Genomic DNA, 18,501 nt, shown 5'->3' with positions numbered 1-18,501 from the left:
TGGCGCAGTAGCGTCTGGGGCCAGGGCCTTGGGCACGGCTCGGCCCCACCCCTAGATGCGCGCGCATCTGCTGCGCAAGCCCCGCTCCACCCGCCCAGCCAGAGGCTGGGCTGGGAGCACGCGCTGCAGGCACTTCCTGGCCACTAAACCAGGCACACCTAAACCAGGCTGAGGGAGATTAAGGTAAAGACTCATAAAAAAGCGGCCACACTTGTAACTCCAAGTTTAAGAAAGGTTTAGTCCAGATCTTACCCTCTTAGGCCTTTATAAAACTCACTTTTGACTTAGCCTGATTGGTCGGAGAATGTCTTTAATGGAGCTCAAAACATTGTGCTCAGAATAATCTTCATATTAATTAATCCCTTCTTATGTCCCTCTAGAATTACTCTGACAGGGCACGGTATTTCTGAACTTTCTGTTATCTGACGGAACTCTTCATGAGCTACTGCAATTTGGATTAAACCTCTGTTAAATTTATGCTTTCATCAGTGAATTTAAAAGCCACACCATACTTTATACTAAAAGAATAAAGATTTTTATTAAGCATTGTAAGTTGCATTCAATAGCCTCCGGATACACCACACCACAATCCATCGACAGTCAATCAGACCCAACAGCAGTTCATTCTTCACAATCCATGAGTTAGGGCGGAACTCCCTTCAACTTACAGTAAAATCCTACTTAGCTCTTGCGGGCAGGGGCTGGGGAGTTACACCTCATTTCTGATCACTAATGTGATGAAGAGCATCGGAAGTATATGAAACGTAAGAAGTGATTCTGATTCAAAGTACATTGTTTGGAAACAGTAACAAAACATCAAAATGATAGAAGTATACCTGCTTCTACTAAATTCCTGATGGGAAACTTCTCAAGAACAAGCAATCTGTTTCCTGCTACAGAAGGGGAGGGGTGTTTTGTTTTTTAAGATCAAAGGGGTTTTTTTCTTCACAGAATTTCATATTTTGCTAATATGAAGGCATAAAACAGCAACAAAGAACAGTAATGCACACAGCAGTGAGTACACCAGGGTAATGTCGATATTCCAAACGGCTAGATAATTTTGGGGGTTTAGAATAAATGCAACAGAGGTCAATAATCACAAAATTTTAAGGTTAGAGCAAGATCAGTCAATGACTAAACAGAGTTAACATCTTTTATAGGACTATTACTGATTATTAGCGTTTTTGTTTTGCAAATGGGCACATACTGGTAAGAATGGAAGAAAGGACAATAACATGCATAATATTAACTACACACTTTAAAAATTATGGACCATGCAGAAGTTTAGCTCAAGTAGTAGCACTAATGGTCTACATCCGATCAAAACCACATAGCTCATTGATCACAGATGCATGGTGTATTAGTCACGAAGTTTCAGAACACATTGTGTTGATTTTGAAAGGTCATTTGCATCTTCTATGATTTCAACTTTATCTCCATTGAACTTGCTTGTAAAGTATGTATGATGTACTGTGTATTCAAAATCAGCACAACAGCAGTTTACTCTATAATTTTTTTTTAGTTTTGATAGTTGCACTTTTTTTTAACACAAAAGAACCACATCAACAGTGATGAAATTTAAGTAAGAAAGAAAAACTGTGGTTGTGCCTTATTTCTTTCATAATCATAAAAATCAAAGCCTTAAAACAAAGCTTCATTGTGAAACAGTAATGCAAAAATCAAATATAATGGCATACATATGGTGCCAAATGCTAAAAATTATATTTTAAGCTATATATACTTAAAGACTGCCAAAATTTGTTTTCTTTATAGTTCAAGAAACACAACTCTAGGCTTTTGTCATAACCAGTTAAAACTTTGTGTACTTCATTTTAAGTGCGGGAGTCAAATGCTCTTCATTTTCTTTCTCCTTTTTTGTTTTATTGTAGCATTTTGACTACAACTGGTTAAAACTAAAAAATATGTGTTGTTTTGAATCTCTGATATCAAAGAGGGATCTGAATTTCCAAAGTCCTCATTTTTCTCTTACGGAAAGGACAAAATGTACATAACTGCAGGCTCTCTTTCTCTCCAGGTATTCCTAAATCCTTACCCTTCCAGCATCCTTCACCCTCTATAAAAAATAAGTTTACTCTTCTTTATTTAAGACAGCTGCCTCCAGAGCAGCCTCCCTGCGGCAGGCGCTGTCTGTACTTAGTGCATTTAAGTGAGGATTTGTATTGCACGTTTTAGAGTCATTGTTCAAGGCACTTTCAGAGTGGCTGGGGGCCCTGGTGTCGCCTGTGCTCCCATTAAGTTGGGGCACTGACTTCTCCTCGGCCATCACTCCGTTTTCAGCCAGGGACCCTTCTGAGGACACAGCAGAGGACTTGGATTCCCCAGATTTCGACTTCAGTTCTTTGGCCACTTCTTCTGCTGAAGCAGCATAAGGAGGCCGGCCCTGTTGAGAAGGAGAGGTGGTAAGAACTTTAGGTACGGAAGAGGCAGGGCTAGACTGGGAACAACATGGACGGACAGGGACATGGCTTGGCCATAATGCCTCAGCCAGAGAATTCAAAAGGAAAATGTGAGAGGCTAGGCCCTCCACCTCTGTTCTGCTCGGCCTTCAACCGTCTTGGCTAATTCCTTCTGTAGCCCCTTGCCTCAACATTTCTGCTGGTAATATTTGTTTTAAAATGATAAAGGCCCACTTGGAGTGCTCTATCTAACAATTTTACATAGTACCTAATTATTTAAAGTTATAAGCACCTTTTAGTGAGTCTTCTTTGAAATGGAGGCTGTCCTCATACTTTCCAAAATGCATAGGTCTCAGAATGCACATGCCCCATCTTTACAAAAACACTGCCAGGCACCCTCAACATGAAGCAAGGCTGCATGAATAACAGCACAGGGTTGGAAATGACCTCTTCTGGAGTGCACCTCCTCCTCTAAGCAGGCTGACAAATAATTTCCCTTGAAAACAATGGACCTTGAGTCTGACACATTTCCCAACCTAAGGCTCTCTGAGGTGGTGATGCCTTCACCCTGATATGTGACAGAGACTGTGGCCTGGCAGTTTTCTGCTGTGAGCCTTCTTTCTCCCCTTAGAAACCAAGTTTCTAAGTCAGTAAGTCATGACAATCCAGGATTATAAACGTCCCTTAACACAAATGAAACTGAATGGCAAATGGAAGCTGAAGGAAGGGTCACAGGGTGGGGAGTGACTGTCAATATGGTTCTTTGGGAGCAAGAAGGATGGTGGGGCTGAGTGCTCAAGCTGTCTCAAAAAAAAAAAATAACAACTAATGCCACAAAGTTGAGCTTTTAGTGCCACGTGGCCATTGTGATTCATGAATGCTTAACACATAACATTATACACACAATAATAAACGAATGAATACATAAGGTGTGGCATAGTGCTCCATATGGCACAATGATCCATAACTTTAATCCTAGTACCCAGGAGACAGTAGCAGGGAATCTCTATGAATTTGAGATCAACCCGGCCTACATAGCAAGTTCCAGATCATCCAGGGCTATGTAGTGAGAGTGTCTCAGAAGAGTAACAACAACCAAACAAGAAAAAATAAGGAAAACAAAATAAAAACCATAAAGGTGAATTGTAGCCCGAGTTATAAACCAAAAAAGAAGAGAGAAGACAAGCAATGAAGAGCCTGCCAAAAATCAAAGGTAGGCATAGAAGAGCCAGCAAGAGGGCCACTGGAACACTGAAGACGAAAACAACAGACAGGCTGGAGAGATGGCTCAGAGGTTAAGAGCACAGGCTGCTCTTCCAGAGGTCCTGAGTTCAATTCCCAGCAACCACATGGTGGCTCACAACCATCTGTAATGAGACTGATGCCCTCTTCTGCCCTGTAGGCATACATGTGGACAGAACACTGTGTACATAATAAATAAATAAATCTTTTAAAAAAGAAAGAAAGAAGCAGCAAAGAAAAGGAATTGAGCCAGAGCCAAGCAGCACTGCCAGCCCACTGGAGACAAGCTCCTGAAGAACAAGGTCTAAGCTCACTGTTCTGAGTGTGTGGTTGGAACAGCAGTGCCAGGGGCTTTAGGAAAGGCAGCAAGGCTTCACGGGAAACCAAAACCAATAGGGGCACATAGGTCTCGCACACAGGTGAGTTCAATGTAAATAACATTAGGTAAGCTGAAGAAAATGAAGGAATCAAGAAAACGGTGGAAAGTCTGCAAGCCAGTGTCCTGATTAGGAAAACACCTTTACATCGAACAGTTTCCTTCAGCCCTTCCTGAGGGGCAATTCTTCAAGAACCCACCGAGGAAAGGGCTTCAGAGACCAGAACAGATGCCTGGAGCCTAAAGGGGACATGGGACAAAAAGGTATTTATAGAATCAAGACAAATGAGGCAAAATCATGGCTCCCGGCCTGAGAAACAAATGAGAATAGCACAGCTAATGCTTCAGAAGAGAGTGGTGTAAGAACGCAGGGGCACACACAAACATGCCCTCCACCTCCAGCTGTTCTGTGAACAGGTACCAAGCCTGGGTGTGCAATGTGTGACAAAGCACTGACTAATTATGGGATGAGTTAATTTAATCACCTCCTCCTGAAGCAAGACTCTCCAAGATGGGTAAGAGTACATTTAGACACTAGAAATAGAGTATTAGTAAATACTTGATGTTTGAACTCAATAAGTATTTTACTGGAACAGGGAGTGACAGCACACTGTTTCTATATTGCACGCACAAGATACAGGTATCCATAAGAAGGCTACAGGAAACTCTGTCTCGAGAAAAAAAAAAAAAGAAAGAAAAGAAAGGCTACAGGAAGTTCAATCAGGGAAAAGGATATGTGAGACAGAGATCAAAGAAAAACATAGCTACAACAGGTATACATGAGGATCTTATCTTAAAAATTAAAAAAAAAAAGTGGGGCAGAAGGTTAAAAGCACTGGCCTCTCTTTAAGAGGACCTGGGCTGGACTCCCAGCACCTGCATAGAATTTCTCTAACTCTAATCCCAGGGACTCCAACATCTTCTTATTCTGATCTGAGGCTCATGGTGCCCAGACATAACATGAAGGCAAAACACACACACACACACACACACACACACACACACACAAAATAAAAATAAGCAAGTCTTGTTTTGTTTGTTTGTTAGTTTTGAGACAAGGTTCTAGAACTTGTTTTGTAGACCACACTAGCCTCATACTTGAGATCCGTTTGTATCTGTGCTGGGATTAAAGGCATGCACCATCACCACCCCACTGAAAAATAAGCAAATCTTAATACACACACATAAACCATCATCTCATATATCATATGTACATGTTTAACCTGTAGACTGAATAACTTGGTATGAGGCCTATAGTCTCAAAATCTCATTTCAATTGGATGGTGGTGCATGCCTTTAATTGCAGCAATACTCAGAAGTCAGAGGCAGGTGGATCTCTGTGAGTTTGAGGCCAGCCTGGTCTACACAACAAGTTCCAGGTCAGCCAGGGTTATACAGTGAGACCCTGACTTTTTTTTTTTTAATCCATTTTTCATTTAAGAAGTTGCAAACTAAGAAGACAATAGCCAGGGGAGCCTAGGTCCTCATTTGGTCCAAATAAGAGGTCCAACACCACAGGTATTACACAGATGAAGTTCCTGAATGAAAGGAAATGACTTGGGCCCACAGGAAGTTTTATGTAAACATGGAAAGCACCTATGGGCCAGGTATCAAGTCAGAGGACTAAAAACTGCCCTACAGTCACAACACAGCAGGGGAAACTCAGCCTAGGGGAGACATGGGCAGGAGTGACAGGAACCCTGTGCTGAATTACCTGAACTGCTCCCTGGCTTTTGTAGCCTCTGCCATAGTACCTTCCACCTCTTCCAAATGTTCTAATCACTGGAGTGGAAATAACTCCCCTTGGACGCCTGTGTCAATATAAAAAGACAAGACCAAACAGACTTAAATCTATCAAAGATTATGCTGAAAATACTCTCAAATAGATCTTACACTGTGCGAGACAGCAAGTACCGGGTATTAAGTATTAAGCATGGTCATATCAAACTCAAGAAATCATTTTTCTGGTTCACATTCAAGACATATGACTTCAAAACTAAAACTTTAAGTACTTTTTAAAAGTCAGTTCATTAATTGAATAATGCATGATTAATTATTTAATAATAGTCAATTAAACAATTATAGAATGTTATATAACAGGATTCCATGTAACACTAAGACCTTTGCTAGGTGGTGGTGGCACACACCTTTGATCCCAGAACTTGGGAGGCAGAGGTCAGCCTGGTCTACAGAGTGAGTTCCAAGACAACCAAGGCTACCCAGAGAAACTGTCTCAAAAAAAAGGGGGAGGGGAGATAGGGAATAGGGGGTGGAGTGAGGTGGAACGACTCCTGCTCAAGAGGAGGAGCCAGACAAAGACTGTTTTCACCATCCAGGTCCAGAGCTTACCCTCTTGTCGGTCCTCCTACAGACACCACCTGCAGAGGGAAGGGCCCTCGGCCCCCACGACCCCGCCTGCTTCCAGCCCAGTGGCCAACCACGGTACCAGCTATTTCTAGCTTCCCTCCCTGAGAAGGAATAGGTTGAACTCCTGCACAAAAATAAATACACGAGAAGACAAGGTCAATCGCATCATTAGGACCAACAAAGAGAAAGCAAACAAAGCAACTCTTGTTTTTTTCCAATTTAGTAAGAAGCTATTTACCTTGCTTTGTGAAGATTATATTACAGAAAACCTTCTGTACACACCATGCAATTTTTTATTATTATTTTGTCTATGTAGCACTGTTTGTTTTTGAACTCTCCAGATTAGAACTCAGGCTGGCATCAAACTCACCTGCCTCTGCCTCCTGAGTGTTGAGATTATAGACATGCCCGGCCCTACACCATGTGATTTCAAGCTATAGTTAAGAACCCATGGGGCTGGAGAGATGGCTCAGAGGTTAAGAGCATTAGCTGCTCTTCCAGAGGTCCTGAGTTCAATTCCCAGCAACCACATGGTGGCTCACAACCAATTGTGATGAGATCTAATGCCCTCTTCTGGCCTGCAGGCAGAACACTGTATACATAATAAATAAATAAATCTTAAAAAAAAAAAAAAAGAACCCATAATAGAGGTATGGTAGTAAGCATTTGTGATTAAAACACTTGAGAAACTGAGGCAGGAGGATTGTGGATTTGAGGCCCAACTGGAGTACAGAGGGAGACTCTGTATAAATTTGGGGGTCTTGTGTGATGGCTCATCCATGCTTGCCACCAAGTCTGATAGATGATCTATGTTCTATCATTGAGATCCATGTTTAAAAGAGAGAACCAACTCCTGCAAGCTGCCCTCTGACCTCCATAAATATCTTGTAGCATGTTCATACACATAATAAATAGATGTTTAAAATATAAAACAAACAAATGGATTTGCAACTGAGCTGGATTCCAACTGCCAATGTGAAACCCCTATTTAGAGAAATTCACAGTGAAATGTAGCTGCATGCAGCTGGCCTGCCTTCACCACCAGATGGGCTTGTGCAACCTCAGTACACTTTCCTCTAGGTAAACACTCCCATATTTACAGCATTATCTAAACATTAGAGAAATTAATAAGTCTAGAAACAGCCCTTCCTCTCTCACTCTCAAAGTACAAGGAATTGAACCCAAGGCCGTGCACGGGCTAGGCAAGCACGCTACATCTGGACTCTATAAGACCTCACGAAACAGGGTCTCATTGTGCAATCCAGGCTTGCCATGACCTCTTAGCCCTCTAGCTCTGTTTGTCGGGTGGAATCACAGGTGGACTACATGCATTTCATATCACTGACAATGTGAATATTCTAGCTTTCTAACCTAAGACATTTCTTAAACTATTAAGTACAGGAAAACTGTTCAAACAAATGAGCATGAACACCTTACTTCTAAGCATATGCTCCCTGCCATCCTGGTGTCAAAACACGTGTCTATGACTGACCTACACAGTTGAAGAAGTACTGGAAACAGGTCTGCCTACCAAGTTACCACCCTCTTATGAGAGGCCTCTATTTCCTGTAGCCACATGAGAAAAGTATAAAGAAACAGACAAGACAGTTCTTGTTTTCTTGACACAGGGTCTTAGCCAGGCCTTGGCTTGCTATGTAGATCAGGCTGGGTTCTAATCTGCCTCTGTCTCCAGATTGCTAAGATTAAAGGAGTGTGCCACCACACCCAGCCAGACAATATGTTTTAATAACAGCTTATTTTACATCAAAAATATTATTTTACCAGGTAATTAAGATAAATAACTTTTCTAAGACACAATCTCACCATATAGTATTAGCTGATCCAAGACTTTCCATGTACACCAGCCTAGCATTGAACTTGTGGAAATTTTCCTGCCCCATCTTCTTTTTATTTTACTTTATTTTTTCCCTTTTATTAAAAATAGATTTTTTTCTCACATAATATATCCTGATTAATTTCTCTTCCCTCTACTCCTCCTAATTCCTCCCCTCCTCCCCTCCCATCTGGATCTGCTCCTTTTCTGTCTCTTAGAAAACACCAGGCTTCTAAGGGATAATAATAAAATACAATAAAATAAAACAAAAACTGACACATTGGAATTAAACAAAACAAACACAAGGAAAAGAGCCAAAGAGAAGACACAAGAAACAGAGATCCACTTATTCACACATTCAGGAATCCCATAAAAACAATAAAACAGAAGCCATAATATATACTCAAAGGATCTGGTACAGACCTGTACAGACCCTGTACATGCTGCCTCAGTCTCTGAGTTCCTATGAGCTTTGATCATGCTGATTTAGAGGTCCCTGTGTTCTTGGTGTTCTCCATCCCCTCTGGATCTTACACTCTTTCTGCCTGCTTTTCCTCAGGGTTCCCTGAGCCCTGAGGGGGGCGGATTTGATGGAGAAATCCCTTGTAGGGACTGCCCCTGTCCTCTAGGGGCTGGGATTACCACAACCCTACTGAGATTGAAAACTTCCTGAGCTAGTTTACATCTACTTTGTCTTCAACACCTTGCATGCACTTGTACTCCAGGTCCACGGCTGGTATGCTTCAGGCGTGCACAAGTGTCAACAGGACGGCTAGGAGGCAAGCCTACTTCCCCACTCTGTCCCAGACAGCACCCCTCTCCCCTGGTTGTCCCCAGCCACAGGACAGACAGCATCAGAGTCCAACTCCAGAGGGAGCTGGAACACCTCAGGGTCAAGAATTCCAGGAGCAGCCACAAGGCACAGAAGTCCTCGAGAGGCTGAGGAACAGGAGTGTCAGGGCCCACTGGGGCTGCAGACAACCGATTCTTAGCCACATTTTCCCATATACCATGCCTCTTGTTGGCCACTCTAAGAGATCGAGCAACTGTGTTGGCAAACACTACCATTCTGAAAGGAATGCCTATCCTCTGAGTAATTTAGTTATGTATCAGACCGATCCTGCAACATGATGGCTTCAAGTGACAGAAGAATTACAATAATCTATTTCCAAAACTCTTTCCTTTTATAATACAAACACAAACAAAGATAAATATAAATAAATAACTTTATATTAAAATTTTCTTTAGAAACATTTCTATAAAACAAACTATCAGAAGCTTTTGTCTGCTAGGAATTCTGCACCCGCTGGCATCTTCTACACAAGTACAGCACCTTTACCAGAATGGCTGCATGAGATACACCACTATGCAAAGCTGGCAGCCTAGCCCATGAGCACAAGGTGTTGGCCAGGTCATACTGGTACATAGACAAGTTCTCTTCTAGGTGGACACTTAGTGGCTTACCCTGGAAGGAGAGAAAGGACAGCTACAACAGGGCCACTGCACAGACAAACAGGCAGAGGGTCAGTTAGGGACCCAGGAGAAAAGGCACTACATTAGAGATGGCTTCCAAGGACAGCCAAGGAAGAAAGGTGCCAAATGCTGGAGCAGAAGAAATGCTGGCAGGTAGAAGTCTGGGAGGGGTGTGGGTAATAATTACCGCCCTGGGACTTGCTAGTCCTGCTGCTGTCACTGCCTGAGAAGGCTCCACAGTGTCCCGATGCTGCTGCCACCCGGAAGGCACGGTAAGGGCCTGTTGCTACTGTTTCCCCATAGTGGCCTCCAAAGCCACAGACTCCTGTGGGACCCGGAGTAGAGAGAAATAGGAAAATCATGAGAGAAGGAATTGAAAGGACCTCCCATTCATAAAAGGAGGCAGGAGAATCCATATCTCTTTCCACTTCTGGGAAGGGGTCTCCCAGACCCTCTTGCTATTTCAGTATTCCACTCTATCACAGCCAGAGGCCAGCACTACAGGCCAGCCTCCCTCAGTAGTCATTCAATAGGGTACTGGCTGTGGACTCCTAAAGACCCTGGAGGTGTGATTCCACAAGAGAGCTCCCTCCGACCCAGAGGGACGTACTTTCCCCGTACATATGAAAGAGAACTAAAATCAAGGTGACTCCCTTTTAATTTCTCCGCATCTCCTTCAGGATCTTACTCTTTCATTCATCCTCGGAAGAATTACTGCCATAATGTTGACTCCTTAAAACCCATTATTACAGGGTCTTCATACGGCAAGCTACAATGCCACGAGAAGGACCACACACTCTGCCCCCACCTAACAGATTCCCAAAATATGACTCACCTGCAAAGCCCCTGCCCCTGCCCTGTGAGGGTGGGACTGGCCCAAAGTGCCGAGGGTACACAGATGCTGGATAGAAGGGCAGAGCAGGAGGTGGTGGGAAGGGGAGTGGGTGGTTCTGCCGGGAGAAGTTGAGCCCCTCTAGAATGCTCTGGCGCATCTTTTCCACCTTGGCCGCCTGCTCAGTCTGAAAGTTAAGGGATAGGCAGGTAAAAACACCATCCTCATTTTAATACATCTGAGCAGTCACTAACAAAACAGAACTACTATGTCCATATCTGTGCATTTTCCTAATTACTTTTTATTTTTAATATTTATTTAATTATCTGTCTCCATGTGGGCACATGCTTATGTGTGAAGTGCCTGTGGAGTAGTGGTCTGAGCCTCCCTCCCTGGTGCTAGTGGTTGTGAGTTGCCTATGAGGGTGCTGGGAGCTGAACTTGGGTTCTCTGCAAGAACAATACATGCTCTTAACTGCTGAACCATTTCTCCAGCCCCTCACCTACTCCTGATGCTTACTTATTCTTAACACCTAAATCAACAGTCAGGTGCTTCTCTGGTCACTCTAAGACCTAGAGATACAGGATGTACGACACGACAAAGATCCTAACTGAGCTCCAATGGGACAACACTGCTACTTAGTGCAGCTCATACTGAAAACGGGGAATCCTGCGGGTCTAGTGTTGCATTTTTCCCCTTTTGATGGCTGCACTGGTTGAGATAGTCCCACAGTGCTGAAGCGTTCTGTAGGGCTTAAAAAAGCATACCGGGCTCTGATGTCTCAAAAGCATGTCCCATTGGCTATAGGCTCAATAATCACTATCATCTATCTATCTATCTATCTATCTATCTATCTATCTATCTATCTATCTATCTATCTATCTATCTATAGTGAAATACCTATGAAGAGAAGCCATAGAGTACAGGCTATGCAAATGAAAATGTGAACAGTACCTCATGGGAACCTAGCTCTCACTTCCAGCTGCAGCAGTTCACACTCGCTGACTCGGTGTGCAAGGAGCTTTCTAGGACCTAACTAACTCTCTTAAGCAATGAGAATCAAAGACCTATTAAGGATACTCAGCTAAGAAGTGGCAGGTGTACTGGATGGTTCTATGTCAACATGACACAGGCTAAAGCTAACTGAGAGGAGGAAGCCTCAAGTAAGAAAATGCCTCCACAAGGTTGCAGGCAAGCCTATAAGGCATTTTTCTTAATTAGCAAACTGATGAGGGAGAGGGCCCAGTCTATTGTGGGTGAGGCCATCCCTGCACTGGTGGTTCTCAGTTTTATAAGAAAGTAGACTAAGCAAGCCAGAGGAAGGAAGCCAGTAAGCAGCACTTCTCCATGGCCTCTGCATCAGCTCCTGCCTCCAGGTTCCTGCCCTGTGTGAGTTCCTGTCCTGACTTCCTTCAATAACAAATGGTGACATGATAGTGGAAGTCTAAAAAACCCTTTCACCCCAGGTTGCTTTGGTCATGGTGTTTCATTACAGCAACAGTGACCCTAGCTAAGATAGTAGATTTAGCTTATTAACATTCCACTATAGTTCAAGATGGCCACCCTGTCCCCAACATACCTGACCATCACAGAGGTCGATGAGTGGGGTCTTTTCCCGGCTGGCTTTGAGAAGTTTGGATTGGAAGAGCTTCCCATCAAAATACATCCAAGGACAACAGTGTTCCCAGGGGATGGGCTGCCCACACGCGTCATTGGCAAACAATGCCATGTCTACTCCGCTCATGAAGAGAGCTGACAGCTGAATTCCTCGGGGGTCTAGGTTTTCAATCTTTAAATTGAAAGAGTAATTTTTATGGAGGAGGAGTAATACAGTATCACCCTTGCACTAAAACTCCCCAAAGTTAACAGAGCACAATCCTCACAAGAGTACCAGCAGACCCGTTCTTACTCAAAGAAAACATTTTTTGTTACTAGAATAGTAGGGAGCATGTTTTTATGAATACACTGAGTTTGCGTCTGTAGATTACCACACAGTATGGTTAAAATTGCGCTAAGAGTCAACATGATAAGGTTCAGTCTCCTTCATGGCTCAGAGCCTACATCTGAACACCGGCCATGGTCTAACAGAAGGGTGTCCAAAAGAAACATTTTAAGATCCTGCATTTTTCAAGCACCTGTATTAAGAAATTACTTGGCATCATTTATTTCATTTTTAAGTAAATTTGCAGTATATGTTTGTTGTTTTATATGGTGTTTCAGAGAAGCTTAATTGAACTGTCAGCATGTTTTAGTCCATAAACAAAAGAATTCAAAAAGAGAAACAGTGCACTTGAACTGTGCTTTACTTGTATTCCCAAAAGTTGTGTCTTCCTAGGCTGAGCACTGGCCCTGCCTGGCCAGAGCTCTCCTCTCACAGACAACAGGCAGGGCAAGACACCTGACAGTCCAGTTGACTCTTGATCACCTGTGTGCAAAGGGCCTAGTTTGTGGATTATCCAGGACACAGGTTTAATTCTGCTCTGGTTTCTTTCTTCTCACCTCAATGGTTTTTCAAGAATGAAGTCTTTAGTGGGTATGAGTCCAGGTAAGGCTACACTGTGGCAGGGAAAATGACTTTTGGAAAATGGCATTGTATGAAACATAAAAAAAAAAAAAAGAACATTTCAGTGCCAAATGCTAAAATGAATTTAGGATTATGTTATTTATTTCCCACTGTAACAATATATCACATCATCAACTAACATTCTTGCCCATCTTTTTTAAAGTTTGTAAGTCTATGCAATTAAACTTGCAAGGCCTAGAGGAGTCAGGTCATAAATTTACAAATACTGTTTCTACAGCTCTGGATCCTAGTGTGCTTCACTAGTCATATACTTGTGAGAAGCATGAGGGACTGGGGTGATGGAATTAAATGCATTTTCATATTTATGTGCAATAAAGAGAAAGAGGGTCAGTCTGAAACAATGAATGCATATGCTTTATTGAGATCCCATCTGTGAGCTTCAGAAAGAAGAAGAATCCTCACCACAGAGTGAGCCTACTGGAGAGCAGCCAAGCAAAAGTGGTGGGTATAAAAAGGCAGAGCCAGCCCTGCACACAGGTCAATCCCCCTTCCCCTGCCCCCAAATTGGGATAGTGGCTATGAATTCCTCATCTGGATTTGGACCACTGCTTCCAGCTCATATCCTCTGTGCCCTATATCAGAGAATAGAAAATCAGGATCACAGCTTAGGGGGAGATATAGTGGCACTTTAAAGGTTTCTACCTGTATGAAAATGTCTTCCTGAAATACCATACTGCCTGTCTGTGGATACAACTGTGGCAACTCTTGAGGTTATGGGTTACTACTGGTCATGCCCAGATACAAAGTCCCACTGATTAAAATCCTGGCCATATCACAATACGTGAAGTTTAACAGAGTATAACAGAGATATACAAGACAGAATCACCCTTGTTAGAATTACTTATTTCTGAGTTTGTTGGGAGGAATGGAGCAAGACCCTGTGTGCGTTCATTCATATATGAGTTTCACTGGCCACTGAGGGACTGCAGCTGTGGATTTCAAACACGATGTTAGGTCCGAGGATATAGATCAGTGGTATAGAACTTGCTTAGTTTAGATGCATGAAGTCCTGAGTTCAATCCTTAGCAATGAAGATAAAAAGTATACTTTCAAGATAATTTTCAATTTTAGTAATGACAACTACTGTTAATTTAAAAGGCAAATTTTCTTGAAATAAAAGCTACATGAGTATGTGAATAAGATTTCTATTACTGTGTATACTTGACTTCCTTCAAAATGTTTTTATTGTTTTAGAGATAACAGCTTAGTATATACCCCAGATGGCTTTAAACTCTTGCTTCTCCTGTCTCTGGCTCCTAAGCATGTACCAAAATGCCTGCCCAAAAGTTCCCTAAAATTCACACTGCAGTGTTTTTATATCCTTAAATGTTAATTTTTAAAGATAGTTATTTATGTGTATGTACACTACATAAATGCCCAGTGTCCACAAAGGCCAGAAGAGGGTGTTGGATTCCCAGGAACAGGAGTTACAGTTGTAAGCTGCCATGTGGGTATTAGAAATTAAATCCGTGTCCTCTGGAAGAGCAGCAAGTGCTCTTGACTGCTAAGCCATCTCTCCAGTCTCTTTAAATGCTAATTAGAACATTGAACTGTACAGATATCTGTACTGACTGTCTTATGCCAATGGAGATAAAATATTCAACATTATCCAAAGTTCCTCAAGTAGAGAAACAGATAGAAAAATTCTGGCTTCACAAGAAATACAGCTGCAGAATTTATTCTCTGCCCAATTAGTTCAAGAACCAATTCTAGTGAGGTGACTTTATTTGATTCTACTTATGGGGCTACAGACTCTTACTTTATGTCATATTTACCTATATGCAAAACAATTCTTACAGGTATCACAGACATGTAGAACGCCCCTAATACTGTCTTTAAAGCTCTTCATTTTCCATCTTTTATATTCTGCACTTGGCATGTGAAACTGTTAAAAGAATTATAGGGATGTCAAGAACAAGGGAGAAGAAACTAGACAAATATCACAATGGTAAAAGTTCCTTCTCCTCGTCCTTCACCCACCCACTTTGAATCCCAGGCTCAGTGCTAATTTTACTTTAACAATTACACTCATGCTCAAAACCTAGAAGAATGGCTCAGAAAATATAACAGGGAAGAAAATGAGGGTCATCAGTCACTGTCACAGGTACTCAGGGAACCACACAGAACATGCTCAATTATTCATGGACATGGTGGACAGAGAAAGCATGGATGAGATGAATTCTTAAAAACTCATTTTAGCTCATGGTGCAGTGTCTTTTCCCACTAAACTCCCTTCAGAAAAGCTAGTAGCAAGAGTCCAAACTGGCAGAAGCAGGACCTGCCTTCTACTTTCCTCCTGACGGCAAAGCGAGCGTCAGACACTGACAGGGAGAAGAGCACGACGGCCCCAGCCGGCACAGCAGCAGGGACAGCCAGAGCATCTCACAGAGAAGCGCCGTCGCTGCTTCTGACCGTCAGAACCTTAATGATTAAATGGAAAGCAATTTTAAAAATTTTCTCCACTGAATTCTGGAACCCTGAACTCTAATGGGAATTTTGGGTAGCCTGAAATAAGAATATTTCTATTAACTTTCAATTCAATAGCTGAGACGATGCTTAATCTTGAAAAAAAAAAACAAAACAAAAAACAAAACAAAACAAACCAAACTGCCTTCCCCTCAATCACATGCTATCTATCTTTCCTCACAGCTCTTCTGACATGTGCACTAATCTGGACAATGAACAGTGTGGACTGTGCTTGTGAAACAGGACCACCAACTTCGACACAAGAAGACCCGGGCTGCGACGAGTCAGACAGAAGGCCCCTGTTCGTGGAATGTATCTCACTGATACATCTTTAGAAATGTCTCGCCTTAGATGAAGAACCAGGAGAAAACCATGAAAGCACTAAGGCCTCAAAAGAACCAAAATGAAAGTATTCAAAAGGTACATCCTGCATGTGGATCCGAAAATGAAAAGGATATGGGAGAGAAGATGGACTTTGGTTAAAGTAACTTGATGGTGAATAAGGCTTGGTGGGCATACCTGGTCCCTGGCGGTCTGATTTTCAGAACTGGGATGTCAATACTGAAGGAATAATCTACACAAGAGAAACAGGAGGAGAGGTAGAGGGTGGCACCACACTCTAGGGCAGTGATTCCACCCCCTGAAGCACAGCCTGCGGCGAGGACGGTGGTGACGGGGCACCCAGGGAACACGCGGGAGGACCTGACTGGGTCCGCCACACTGCCTGACACCGAAAACAAAAGTGTTAAAGACAGTAACAATTTCTGCCTAACAAACAGAAAAGCTTGATCCACAAAGTAAAGAATACAGTTTGAAGGGGATTCTGCTGAACTTTGGTTTTGTATTCAGCTTGCTTCAAAAGTCATCAGAAGCCTCAAGGGAGTTCTAGTTAGCACCAAAATAGACAATTTAAAACCATAATTTAGGAAAAACCCAGAAATTTATTGAGAACCACCTATCAAATACGTAAAAAATATTTAAAAACAAATACAGAGCTAGTCTAAACTGTGTGCCATAAGATGTGTTCATAAAGAACAGCAAAAAGATCTAAAAGCGAAGGCAATTTTATCAAAAGAGATTAGCTGATTTTAAATCAAACGATAAAAAAATTAAATAACGGATGGCAAAGAAAAACAAAACCCTAACCTTAAAAAGAAAAGGCAGAGCTGTGAGTTCAGCTAAACTTGAGGTCTTGAACTTTCTAACATTTAATACAGAAATCAGAAAGCAATTATAAACATGAACATAGCAACTAATGAGTGCAGTGAAAAGGAGGTCACTACAAACCAGGGCCAACTTAGGAGAAATAAACACTGCCAACACAAAGAACAAAGGAGTGCTAGAAGGCAAAATCAAAAGGAACATGTAAAGGGGTATTGGGATGATGTCTAACACCGTTCTTCAAGTGGTTCTTTTAAAAGGGACTGTGCAACACTAGAAGGGCAAAGATTACGCTTTAGAGAAAACTAAAGTTGCAGCTAGGAACAATGGAATGAAATAAGAAAAAGAATCCTAGCTAGATGTTAGAAAATTCCTAAGATTGAGCCCGCCCAGGGCTTGGAATCCCCTGGTAAAATAAAAAAGAGAAGTTTATTTCCTGATGTGAAAAACAAGACTAAAAATCCATTGATAAACAGGTAAAATCTGATAAATATGCAATTGACTGTTTTCTTGCTTACAAACCCTGATGGCACAGCCATACCTAGACAGGATATCCCCTCTGCCTTGAAGGCTTTGACACATATGACATTAGTATCATTAGTTTGGTGCCCAAACAACTGTCTGGCGAGGGTTAGCAAAGTTATACCAAAATCCAAAGCAAGATTTCCCAGGACAGGGAAACAAGGTTGATTGGTACCTTGAGTTCCTGCAGCTGGTCCGGCTCATAGAGTTTGGGGGACAATGCCTGAGCCAGGAAGGCATCCAGCTCCTGACGCCGCAGAATGCGAGCTCCGGGCCACTGCACCATATACCTGGTGAGGAAGGAAACGAGAGCGGAATGACTGAAGCTGTCAGGCAGTGCTTGGAAAAACTGAGTTCTCAGAGAATCCAAAATGGTGCAACTCAGGAAGCTGCCTTTGTACTCTCTTTCAGCCACTGTGTTTCCATGAGAGAATGTCAGTTGAAAAGTACACCTGATCAACATTCAGCATGCTAGAATGCTATATTGTGTATAGCCACTAAAAATAAGGTGCTTTACCAGACCTGCCTGGTGGCACATGCTTTATTCTCACTATTTACGAGGCAAAGGCAGGTGGTTCTCCGTGAGCTCAAGACCAGCCTTGTTTGCACAGAGAGTTCCAGGCCACCCAGGGCCAGAGTGAGATCTGTCTCATTTGACTGAGGACTTCTCAGCAGCAGATGAACATGGGAATGGTGCAAGGAGTGTCCACGAGGAGGAGGGTAACTCAATGCACTGAGGGCACCTTCACATCTGGAACATCCTGGTGTGGATGGTTGAAGAGAATCAAATTCCACTAGGACAGATCTGACAAGCAATCAACAGCTTGCATCACTACACAGTACAACCCCAAGTAGCTTACATGTATGGGAATGGGAATGGCTAACTGCAATAGCCATAAACCCTCAAGTCCACTAGTACTGATTCTTTATACCCAACAAACCTTACAGAGGACTAGATCAGGTTTCTAGCTACCATTTAAAAAACAAAACAAAACAAAACAAAACCCTCCTGAAGACGGACTGCTTTGTCAGCACTGGAGAACAACTCAAAGGAGTACAGGGAGTCATGACATGAAAAACAATACTCATTCCACTTTTGCCTGCTGAATAGTCATCCCCAGGCTTAAAACCAGGACCAGAGCTAGCATTCACCCATGGGGATGTACACTAAGAGAAGGTACGGGTGGATTCTAAGGAGATCAATAAGCAAAGTGGAATTTCATATGC

The 18,501-nt window shown here is 42.5% G+C and overlaps 1 protein-coding gene across 1 annotated transcript in view; it reads right to left on the bottom strand.

Annotated features, from left to right (window-relative positions):
• Positions 1–512: 512 nt before the first annotated feature.
• The window catches only part of Fam120a (family with sequence similarity 120A), a 91,614-nt gene continuing 73,625 nt past the window's right edge, over positions 513–18,501 (bottom strand). Inside the window, exons 12-18 of the mRNA XM_038335496.1 lie at positions 17,450–17,564; positions 12,121–12,330; positions 10,545–10,728; positions 9,897–10,034; positions 6,385–6,526; positions 5,750–5,846; positions 513–2,401 (exon numbers count right to left, since the gene is read on the bottom strand). Coding sequence (XP_038191424.1) covers positions 2,090–2,401; positions 5,750–5,846; positions 6,385–6,526; positions 9,897–10,034; positions 10,545–10,728; positions 12,121–12,330; positions 17,450–17,564 — 1,198 coding nt within the window. The 3' untranslated portion in view covers positions 513–2,089. The remainder of the gene's footprint in view (positions 2,402–5,749; positions 5,847–6,384; positions 6,527–9,896; positions 10,035–10,544; positions 10,729–12,120; positions 12,331–17,449; positions 17,565–18,501) is intronic.

Source organism: Arvicola amphibius, chromosome 6, assembly GCF_903992535.2.
Source record: "Arvicola amphibius chromosome 6, mArvAmp1.2, whole genome shotgun sequence".
NCBI lineage: Eukaryota > Metazoa > Chordata > Mammalia > Rodentia > Cricetidae > Arvicola > Arvicola amphibius.
This window is presented reverse-complemented; position numbering and strand designations above follow the sequence as displayed.